The sequence below is a fragment of the Pithys albifrons genome, chromosome 5 (genome assembly GCF_047495875.1).
Source record: "Pithys albifrons albifrons isolate INPA30051 chromosome 5, PitAlb_v1, whole genome shotgun sequence".
NCBI lineage: Eukaryota > Metazoa > Chordata > Aves > Passeriformes > Thamnophilidae > Pithys > Pithys albifrons.
In genome coordinates, this window is record NC_092462.1 from 22,304,901 (window position 1) to 22,317,057 (window position 12,157).

The following is a 12,157-nucleotide window of genomic DNA, read 5'->3' on the forward strand; positions in this document are numbered from 1 at the left end:
GACTTCAGAAGTTCCCTCTCACCATTGTCTCCATGTTTCTGCCATGGACTGGCACCCTCTCCACTGTGCCAGGGAGGACAGGGCCTGAGAGCTACTCATTCAGCCCCAGTAGCTATTGAGGAATATTTCTCCCTGCTCCTGGTTCCTGCTGCAAATGGATGTGAGGCCATGTTCCAAGTCAGACCAGAGAGCTGGCCTGACTTCAAAAACTTTGCAAGCCAGTTGTTTTCATTTTACCTTTTATTCTGGTCAGACCGGTTCCTTACGTCAGCTTACAGTGAGGTTGCACAAATACTTGTGTCATATTGGAAACAAGTCATAGTCATATGGGAACAATTTAAAAACCAAATAGTTCATATTTTGAATCCGTAACCTGTGACTGCATTTGAGAAGAGATCATTGAACTGCAACAGTTTACAAATAAACCATCCAAAAAGTTATTTTTCATTTAGATTACCTACAATATCTAATTTAGATCTGACCCCACAAGGAACTGCATCAGCACTATCAAAAGGCAAAATCTGGGGCAGGTGAATGCACAGATGGAAAAGGACATGGGGTGGCTGCCACCAAAGTCAGCTCCTCTGAGACTCGCCTTTGGATAGCATGAGACCTCCATCTATTAGCCTGTATTGGGAAAATGTGCTTGTTCAACTACCTGGAATTAAATGTCAATCTAATTGTACCACGGAAAAGCTCTGTCACAGCTGGAGATGCTCATTTTAACTTAAGCTGATATAGTAGTAAACTTCTAACATCCTTAAACCCAAGAATTTCCCCAGTGAAACTAAGTCATCTCAGTTCTTCCCATGCACCACAGGCATATGAGAAGAGACCCCACACCTCACTGCTTTCCCACCACTGGCATTCCTGCTCTCTCTAGCACACAGTGCAGGGATACCGACAGCCCCTCTGATGGGACAAGCTTTATGGCCATAGTTCAAAGCACTGAAAGATAAGCTTTGGTAATACAAGAAATTACTGTCTCCTTGTTTTGGGGTTACCTTCTGCAAAAAGGAAGCACATACCAATGTCACAGCTACCTCACTACAAAATTTTAACCTGAAGTTTTTGCTGAAGGAGGCTTTACCTTATGACACCAGATAACTTAGGGCAAAGAGGAGTAGTAAAAGTCTGGATGTGAACATTTCTTAGGATGAAATGTCAAGTTTCACCAAGCTATGTCTGTCAGCATCTTTGTCACACTGGACTTATTACAGGCCAATGAGGCTCATTAATGTGAGAGCAACCACAGCAAGACAACCAGACAGATTAGGTCAGATGTCTGTCCATAGCTCTCTACACATTGCCAGCTCCAGCATTATCTGCCCTCCAGCTTCACCCCATTCTCTCTGACAGGTTAACCAGGGAAAATTTAGGCTCAGTTTGGGTAGGAGTCATTCCAAGGACAAAACACTTGCTGGACTTCCACACATTAAACACAGAAATCAGCAGCACTTTCAGGAGCTGGTGAGTTTCTTGGGCAGTTACATTATTCCTTTGGCCCAGGCTCCTCACCCATCCTGTGGACTTGATAGGTATCCTGGGCACACATAATGCCAGGTTAATGCAATTTGCTTCAAGTTGGCAAACAGCTGGGGCTATATGATCGTACCCATATGATCATACTACTGCTAGTTCCACAGGTATTTTCAAAAGAAAAGAACTACCTCCACATCAGGTACACCTTAGTGCATTTAGTAGATACACACACGTGCACAATGTAGACAATTATTGTGCTCTAATATCATGGCTGAATGCAAATGAGAAAATTACCAAGACAGTAATAGGCACATATAAGCACAGTAATAAATAGCTTATCAATAATAGCTTTCAGGTGTTCAGATACAGAGGGATGAAGACAGTAGAGGTAGATGAGGTAGATAATAATCTGATTTTTTTCCTTGACATGTTGATTTACTGTTCTGCCTACCTTCCTGAAACATTTAAGAGAACTCTGATGTTCTACATTGCCTCACATGCACAATAATTATCCCTCCCATAAGGCACTTGCCTTTAAAAAAACTCCAAATTTTAGTGCATACAAAAGTAAATAGCATTAATCTATGTAATAACATTAAAAAATCCCACTTTAACCTCTTTATTATGAACAGCTAGAATTTCTGCAGTGGTAATAGCTGGAATAGATGCAGTGGGGTTGCCGTAGGTGAGATGAACCCTGTGGGACCCTGGCTTTCCCACCTGCCCCCACCCACAGTGCCTCGCTGTATGAGGTTGCCTCAATGTCATCGGCTTCAAGCTGGTCAATGATCCACAAACTGTAAACAGACTAAGTAGAGGCCTTGACATAATAGACAGTAATGTTCTCAAAGGAGCCATTAGATACTATTAAGTAAATTATACTAATATGTGGGCAGGGGAAAAAAAGGTGCATAATTGTGTATTTTCAAGACTGAGAGCTCTTATATTCTATTGGCTCCCTCCCACATGTTCACAACTTTTTCCCACCACTTCCCACTGGAGCCATGGCATCCACAAATACCTACAGATGGCAGCAGTTCAGGGCAGGTTTCACCTAACCAAGCATTAGGTTGGCTGGTTGTGACACTCACAAATTCACAAGATGGGTTTTTAAGGGATGAAAAAGCAGAGGGCCTGAACAAACATCTTTGTCACCTGCTGCAACTATTATGAAACAACCCACTGGGACAGCACTGGGTTTTGAAATGACTGATTTTTTTCTATGACCCATGCTATGATTTCTGTGGATAACAATAACATCTTTCTACTTATTCAATCCTCAGCTTCCTTTGCCATTTAACAACTAGGGTCATTATGGAAACTTCATAATGTCAGTCAGGACTGTGTGAGCTTGCTAGTGTACTGAGGGACTTTGGATATCTCCCAATCAGGACATTTTCAATAACATTTTTCACTTTCTCAAAGTGCCATATAAGTTACAATTGCTTGTAAGCAAGGACAGAAGGGATACATTTTCCTAAGAGACTAATAAAATTTACTGCAGCTAAAAAAACCCACATAATTCTTCAGATAATATGCCTGAAAAAGTAAATCAATAAAACATTTGATCCACTCTGGATCAGGACCCCTCTGCCTGTGAAGAGGCAGTGTGCATTATTAAAGCCTCAGGTCGGCAGCAGCCCTGTTACTGAGACACTGAGAGAGCTCCTTCTCTACTCTCACCTTCCATAGGGGGAGAGACAAGAGAAAGGCAGGTGCACTTTTTTTCCATTATTGTTTCAGTAATGTAGAATAATCTTGTATTGCCCGCACTAGCAATACTCTTCCTTCCCTTATACAAGTAATACTGCTGCCACAGCTCATCTCTCCAGAGTGGAGTGAGGTGGGGTGGACGGTGATGTTGAAAGGTCCATCTTGTCTCTCTCACCAGCTCTCTCATGTATCTCACCTAGCTGCAGGTAGGGATATCGCTGCCAGGCTCAGGTAACAGCCTGCACCCCCATCAGGCATTTTACCCACCTCTAACTTTCCTTCAAGGCTGTCTTCCTAGAAAGAAATCAAGGAGAATAATTAAAATTCTAGTCTGCTGCCACCTTGAGCCAAACTCTGTTTTCCTTACTAATGCATAGTCCTAGTAAATTCAGAGGGGTCTTTTGTGGCATATATTGCAGCACATTTACAGCATATTTAAGATGAGACTTTCCTCCAAGACTCCTGAAAGACTTCTGCACAATCTTCTCTGGAAAGGACATAGGGCTGAATTCAGAGCTGCACTGAAATGAGAGAATTTTCACAACTATAAAACTGAAATAAAGTAATGGGAAATAAGAATCTCAGTGTACATCATATTGTTAGCTTTAGTCCTGAATTGCTACACTTTTTGGGTAAAAGGGCATTAGATCTACATTTAGATGCACTGCTAAATGACTTCATTGTTTAATGCATTTTTATCTTACAAAACACTCAGAAGGTGCATTTTTCCTTGCTAAAGGTAATAGCTTATACAGGAAGTCATGAAATTTCATATCTTCCTTTTCTACCTGTCAAGTTCTAAGAAAGAGCAAAGAATGACCCTATTATTTTTTTTAAATCAAATGTATTTTATCTCTTTGTTTTTCTAGGTTTTACTGTGATGGGTGGGTGGGTAAAACTATAAGAATACCTTTTATAATTTCTGAGAAATGTGATAAGAGGCAGACCAGACGGTTCAATGTGCCACTAATGTAAGGGTGACTAATGAATGAGCATGAAAAACGGACATTTGTCAGCCAGGAATTAGATGCAAACCAGATGAACAGAATAATACAGCATTAATGTCAGGGAAAGATGGATTTCTGCCCTTGGCAGACCTTTAAGACTCTCTGCTCCTTTTACTAAGTCCACTTCAAGTCTACCTCCTGTCCTTGAGAGCCTTCTCAAGAGGCAAGATTCAATATGGTTTTAATTTTACCTAGCCTAATAAGAACACACAAACAGAAAATTAATTGTGGAAAAAGAGTGGAAAAATGCCACTGATGTTCTACAAAATGAAAGAGGATCCACCTGCTCATGAAAACACATCTCACTGCATTTATTTCCAAACTTGGATGATTGATGCTGAGTTTGAGAAACATGACTAAAAGTGCAAAACTGGTCTGTTCTTCTTCCATCAGCTTCCAGAATATGGATAGAGTTAAGAAACACCTTTTTTTTCTTAAAAAAAATAAAGGTCTTAGAAACTGAATTGCAAATCTAAATGTAAGAAACCATGATCTGTCAGGCATACTTTGGCCTCACTTTTCTGTTCAAAGCTCTGTCTATGACCTTTGCAGAGGGATCAATCACACTGGTGGGTAAGTAGCAGAAAGGTTAGGTACAAAAACATCTTTTCTTTTCTTTTTTTTTTCTTTTTATTCTTGTGTGGTTCCAGCTGTCTGTTATTAATTAGATCAAACCAGATTTCCACTGAGGCAGTCACAGGAGTGTCATCATCAGTTCCCTCTGAAATCTGTATCAATTGCTTTTCTCAAGTGTGGCGACTCACCCTGCAGAAACCCTGTTGTATCTGCCACATGCTGATCAAAGCCCTCTGCCCTTCTTCAGTGCACCGCTGCTCACAGAATGAGACTGCACAGAACAGGCCTGTGCTCTCAGCTGGCCCAAGCATCAGTGGCTGGAGCTGAGGACTGAGGAAATAAGGCAACACCTCAAAACTCCACCTTAATGCTCAATACACAACTCTGTGCCTCTCTTTCCTTCTCTGGAGGAGTTGTTTCATATCTAGACAGTCCTAAAGACAAATGTTGCAGCACCATGAAGCTGATCCAGGCACATTCTCAGTCTTGAAGAGGAACATTGGGGATGGTGGAGCTTCCACCTTTCCAGAGATGCCTGACAGCTTGTGACTGAGCTTGTCTGTAGCCCTCTGGTGGCACAGGCAGTAAGAAGCTGGCCACATGGCCAAGAAGCAGCATGAGTTTCCACAGCTGAGCAGCTGATGGGACCTGAAGCAGGTTTCTTGGAAGTGTGCAACATGTTTTGGGAATGCATCCTACTATATCCATGGACCTGAGGTACAGAATGAGGTGAGGAACACCCTTTGCTTGCAAGACTAAAATCTGAAAGATGCTCTGCCTAGGACCTTCTCTCCTCCTTTATCTCCTATATATTTTCAACCTAAACAAATGAGAGATGCAAACTGGCCAGTTCCTCATTCTGCCAATCGCATCGTCAGCCAGCTGGGGATAACACTACACTCTGATGACTCTCTGGAGACTCATTGTCTACATATCTGCAGAAAAACCATTTATTCCCTCCTCTCTTTAGCTCTAAGCTAGCTCAGCCAGGTGGTCCTAAGGCTAAACACTCTTTTGCAATGCAGCTTCCATGTGGGCTGTGGTAGTAATGAAGAACAACCCACTCAAGACATTTGGTATTGATACAACTGTAAAAAATACAAGCAAGCAAAATTAATCAAGAATTGACTGAGCAGATGGGTTCCCAGGTGTACATAAATTGCACTGTTCTCTTCCTCTGATATTTTGACTTGATAACTCAATATTTCTTTGTAAACTTAACCTGAAAACTAACTTATAAACTTAATTCTATTCATTATTTCACTTGGAGACTGAAGATAGACTCCAAGGTTCTTGCTTTTCAAATAAATCTAAATGTAATGTTCAAATGACCTAACCTCAACAGATGCCTTTTTACACGACAGATATACTAGAGATACTAAAGACAGACATTAGAAACATCAGGTGCACATTACAATTCATATGTAGAATTGAATTTACAAGACACTGAAACACTAAAAAAGAAAACTATTTCTATAAATGCGGTATTTTGTTGTTGCTCTTCTGATACACTAACCTAAGGTAGACAGATGTCTGGGCACCACCAAAATATATACAAAAATTTGTTTATTTCCTTTCTGGATCTGTGTTTCACCATCAGTTACTAAGCAGACTCTTCCAGAACATAATTTCTAAGGCATGGCAGTGTAGGTAGGATATTCTCAAGGCTCCTATGGAGAGATTAAATTTATATAAATTCAGTAAAGTGGTCTCCTTTTGTTTTTTAAGCAATGCTAACAGTGACATCAAGCCCTCCCCAATTTATAGAGTCTTGGCTCTTTAATATAATAAATGTAATTTGTATTAATTACTGTTGAAACTGCATTCTTAAATTTGGGAGTGATAGTGCCTGTTAACTTGGGAAGCAGTACAGAAACGTGCCTCTCAGGAGCACAAGCAGAACAGTGGCATCAAGTATGCTAAATGTGCAGTTAACTTCTCTGCTGCCCTTTCTGTAATCTGCTGTTTTTCAGTAATCTCAGCTCAAGACCACGTGCCTCAGTTATCCCTTTATTAACTGCAAGCTGCAGATATTGATTAGTAGCAACTTAAATGGTACAAAAAGAAGGGAAAATGGTCCTATCTCTGTTAACTCTCTCACACATTTATCAAAGTACACAAAATAAGTTTTAGTTTTGATTTTGTTTTTAATACTGGATATCCTGGAAATACTTTCCTAATAAAATTTTCAAGTGTTGTCCTTCCTAGCTCATTCTCCTTATCTCGACATCCACACAACTTTGTACCTACTGCAATGGGGTCTAATGCTTTGGTGGCTGCAGAACGTGTCCTCACAGCATTGCTCGCATTAGGTGAGTGAAGAGAGGGAAGAAAGGCATTGCCACAATGGAACACGGAGTATGGGCCTCAGGACTAAAAGCTGAGATAATAAGCGTCAGTAAAATATCAGTGATTTTTGGTTTTTTTCATATCTGTTTCTTTGTATAACTGTATACCCCTTGCAGGTGGTGATAAACCATCAGATTAACCAATCTACTTTTCTGTACTGCATTTATCTTATCAGTACACAGTATCTGACATGCATATATTAACTACATTCCTTTGAAAAAATGTCTGGGGGAATAAAGGCTTTTAGATAAGTACATAGGAAACCGGTACAAAATTATAAAAAAGATTAACAGTAGCACAGTTCCTTACTGCCTCAGGGCTTTTAAAAATGTTTTTTGTTTTCTGGTTTCAGATTTTAAGATAATGAATAAAGGAAAAGAAAAATCTATTCACATTTGTTACACAAAAAAAGGTTGGGTAATAGAAATTACAGAAAAACTTTCTATTTTCTCATGGGTGTTCAACAAATCCAAAACCTGACAGCAGATTTAGGACTTATATTCTTCTATATGTTCTCAAGGACAGAGTGGCTTAACATCATGAAGTTATTGAGGCTACAGCAACACCAAAGTGGTGCAAATGAAAAGTGAGGTTGCTCTATGCACATGGGCTCAAAGCAATTTGTCTTAGCCATCCCTTTATTATCTGATCTAAAAATTAGGTCAAATCCTTCAGCTACTGTTTAGTCTTCATCAGATGTGTTTTTCAGTGGGTTGAACTGTACTTTTGGTTACATAGGCTCAGATCTCATTCATTGTTTTAACTGGAATTTTGTCCTGTTAGGTTTTATCTGCTCAATGACATCAGTCCTGTTACAGAAAATTCACAGTAAAACTTTATATTCAGCCTGGGGGGTTTCTTACAGACAAAGGTAAAGCTGCCCAATTCCCCTCCTTTCTCCATCTCTTCCTCCACAATTGCAATATTTTTTAATTGAGCAGAAAAACTGTATCAAAACATATTAGTGACTCCTAGTGCTCCTGATAGGATGTACCTAGAATAAATAAGGAATGTGTGAATAAATAGGAAATGTGTTTTAGCACTTTCATTGGCCAGTATCTCAGAGAATTTATTATATCTTTCCAGCTCCACAAAGATACATACATTAGATGTCCCTGCTTTGTTGGGCACTGATATATCTAAAATGGCAACGTGAAAATTAATCTCAACAAATCTGCTAGTCTAAGTGGAAGAATTGCTCAGCTCTGCTCTCATGGGGAGACCAATACCCCAGGAAGATGAATTCCACGAAATAGGAAACCCGTCCTTTTTCACAAACAGCCTACACAGAAGGGAGTCATTTGCTAGAGTACTGGTGATTTAGGAGTGAACAGTGATGTGCCGTTAAATGCCCTGAAGATTTAGAGAAGCTGGGATGTTGTCTTTAAACTCAGACTCTTTTCATATTTAAATTGCTAGCATGGGCAGCCTTTGAAAAACATCAGCATCTTTACTCCATATTTATAGATCACTCCTTTCCTGACTAACTGAAGCTCTTGGTCAGAGCAATGTTGGTTGCAATTGATTTTCACTGAGAACTTTCATTGACTAGGTTGTTATGTACTTTCTGACACATGCCTGACCCTGCATTAAACAAACACAAGCCACTTTTCCAGGATGCACATTTTTCACACTTTCAAATTACTTTTCAGTTAATTCTATTACATGCTCAGTGAACAGTGATGCTGGATGCTATTTTTTTGTTTGTTTTAATGGAGCCCTTGAGAGGACACAATAATTCCAGAATGAGACATAAGGGCATAAGAGAGCAAAGACAGAAAGAGTAGGAGAAAGATGAATAAGGAGAGGGAGAGAGAGAAGGAGAGAGAGAAAGGGAGAGGGAAGAGACAAGCTTTTCGTAATGTGCTAAGTATGGGTAGTTATGCTCAAGAACAAGAGGAGAATCAAGCTCTAAATGGAGAGTTTTAAATGGCAGAGTCCTTCCTCTAATATGTCTGTGAAAAGCTTTATTTGGCTGGAAGAATTCTCTTGTCCCTTTGTAAATTGTTAGGCACAGTGCAGGAAATCCAGCTTCTAATGACCTTTTCTCACAAAATGTGTTTTTGCTGAGGTGAAAACAGTGGAAGAGACACTATTCCAGATGATATATTTTGTTCCTATTATACAGAACAGTATTTCATTATGTGAGAGAGAAATGGGAGTCCCCAGTGTGACTACTCTATTACAAAGAAAATCACCTCTTTGAAAATTAATGAACATTAAATATTTGTACAGTCAAATGAAGATCTGCTTTCAGAGAACTGGTTGCCCCATGTTCTAGGGGTCTAAGATGGGACTGGTTCCAAATAAATACTGAGGTTAGTAGCCATGAATAACAATGATTAAATATTAGGGTTTACATGACCACTTTTAAACTCATACTACCAATTTCATCTCATGACATGCTAGATACACACTTTTTTCCTTGTTAAGGAACAGCAGTTTTATTATACAGCTGCAGTGATAGGTATTTGCAGCTTTAAGCAAAGAACCTGGGTGTTCTGGTGGACAGCAAGTAGACCATGAGTTAGTAATGTGCTCTTAAGGCAAATAAGGCTTATGGCATCCTGGGCTGCATTAGAAAAAAAGTATTGCCAACAGGTCAAGGGAGGTGATCCTTCACCTCTGCTAAGCACTGGTGAGGTCACACCTGGAGCTCTCCAGACAATTCTGGGCTCCCCAGTACAAGAGAGATATGGGACGTACAAGGGAGGTGATCCTTCACCTCTGCTAAGCACTGGTGAGGTCACACCTGGAGTTCTCCAGACAATTCTGGGCTCCCCAGTACAAGAGAGATATGGGACGTACAAGGGAGGTGATCCTTCACCTCTGCTAAGCACTGGTGAGGTCACACCTGGAGTTCTCCAGACAATTCTGGGCTCCCTAGTACAAGAGAGATATGGGACGTACTGAAGACAGTCTAGCAAAGGGCCACAAAGATGACCAGTACCTCTCCTACATGAAAAAGCTGAGAAAGCTGAAACTGCATCCCGGAGAAGAGAAGGCTCAGGGGGATTCCATCCCTGTGTATAAACACCATATGGGAGGGTGAAATGAGGACATACTCAGTCTCTTTTCAGTGGTGCCCAATGATGGGACCAGAGGCAACAGAAACAAGATGAAACACAGAAAGTTCATTCTGAGCATCAGGGAATATTTTCATCGTGAGAGTGACAGAGCAGTGACATAGGTTGCCCAGAGAGGTGGTGGGGTCTCCTTTATTGGAGATACTCAAATGCCATTTGGACGTGGTCCTACGTAAATGGCTCTGCTTGAGCAGATGACCTTCAGAGGTGGCTTCCAGCCTCAGCCATTCTGTGGTTCTGTGAAAGAACAGCTACCACCCCATTTCATAGCTTGCTTTGTTAATATTCCTGCTTACTAGCTTCAGACACTTTTCTTGAGATATAAAAGTGCTGTACTCAAGAAATACTGCTTTTGATGCTTTCCCCCTACACAGAGTAGAAAAATGAGAATTTGCTTTTAATAAGAGAATAAACTGAAATTCTTCTGAATATTTCTGAATGCCTCAATTTTAGTATGCATCTATAACCGCGGAAAATACAAAGCCTAACTTGTTGGAAATAAAACCTCTCCCAAACAGCAGAGATTCCACAACTCCTCACCCAAACATCATCAACTCAACACGCACAGCAAAGCACTCACATGCAATGCGGACGTAGGCTTTCCGGCTCTTGGTGGTGCCTGCAGAGCTCCAGGCAACACACTGGCACCAGTAATCCTCGGGCCCGAAGAGCTCCTCCACTTGCTGGCGGGAAATCTCAATGCTTACCTCTCGGACAATCAGACCTGTCAGGGTAAAAGCAACGCTGGTCAGTGTCAGGCTTACAGATAGAAAGAAAGAAGCAGCGTAGGTACAGAAATCTGCTTGGGAAGTTGTTGGGATACCTTACAGCTCTCTACAAACATCTATTCAGCAACACAGACTGTCATAGAGATGTGAAGGAAGAAAAACTCCCACTTTATCTGCATAATAAGAGATATGGGTGAATGAAAAATTTATCACTGAGATTTTGGCTTTTATCCCATGCAGTATGTATGTTAGACAAATAAGAGGAACAGCACCTCAGCTAATATAAATTGTACCATGTCTCTAGGACAATTAACACGAAGTGACAATGCCAATCAATTTTATTTTGATATGAATATCATAAAACCACAGAGTCATTCAATTTATGTGACTTCCTTAGCCCATCTGTATTTCATCTGCTTTTGGTAGACAGGCACAGCACAAGGAGAAGTCCTGCTCACTTTGACACTGAAAATGATTTTTACCACAGCAGAAAATGTCATGACATATACAAAGATACTTTGTAATGATGAGCGCATGTGTTGCAGTGTAGTTATTGTAAGATGTGGGATGGGCACTACTACTGTCGTATATGCTACAGATACAGCAATATTTTTTTAAGGGATTTTATAACACAGTGAAACACACTTCAGTGCCTGACAGTCTCCCTGGCCTCCATAATGCATCTCAGCACAGTCCTATCCCAAGCCCACAGCTGCACCCACAACGACAGTGACCCACTTGCTATCCTTCCAAGCAGACCACATTGGCCCACATTTCCCACACAGTGCTCTCTCTCAGGAAGCTGTTTTGCTTCTTCTAAGTGCAAGGAAATTTTGTGGTGTCTCAGACACCACTGCAAGGGTTGCTGGTAAAATGTGCTGATCCTCTTATGACAACCACTGGGTTTCATATTGACACAACACCTTCCTCCATCTCAAAATGCACTGCCTGTTCAAAAAGCTCTTAATTCCAGTCAAGATACTGGATTGGGGTGGAGAAAAGTGCTTACAGCTCTTGTCAGTATATCTGGACTTTGCTGACCATGACAAGCTACTGATAAACTTCTAGTGTGTGTCTGCCTGTGGAGAACACTATCACCATTTCAAAAATGAACTCTTGCAAACAGCCTTGAATATATAAATTCACACACAGATGTTTTGTGTAGTGGGTCTGATTTTGTTTTTCTTTCCAGAATTGCCAGGAAACTCAATTGAAA

The 12,157-nt window shown here is 40.6% G+C and overlaps 1 protein-coding gene across 2 annotated transcripts in view; it reads right to left on the reverse strand.

Annotated features, from left to right (window-relative positions):
- The window catches only part of UNC5C (unc-5 netrin receptor C), a 258,693-nt gene that overhangs the window by 67,237 nt on the left and 179,299 nt on the right, over positions 1–12,157 (reverse strand). For both annotated transcript variants that reach the window (XM_071555887.1, XM_071555886.1), the window contains exon 3: positions 10,794–10,937. In XM_071555887.1, coding sequence (XP_071411988.1) covers positions 10,794–10,937 — 144 coding nt within the window. The remainder of the gene's footprint in view (positions 1–10,793; positions 10,938–12,157) is intronic.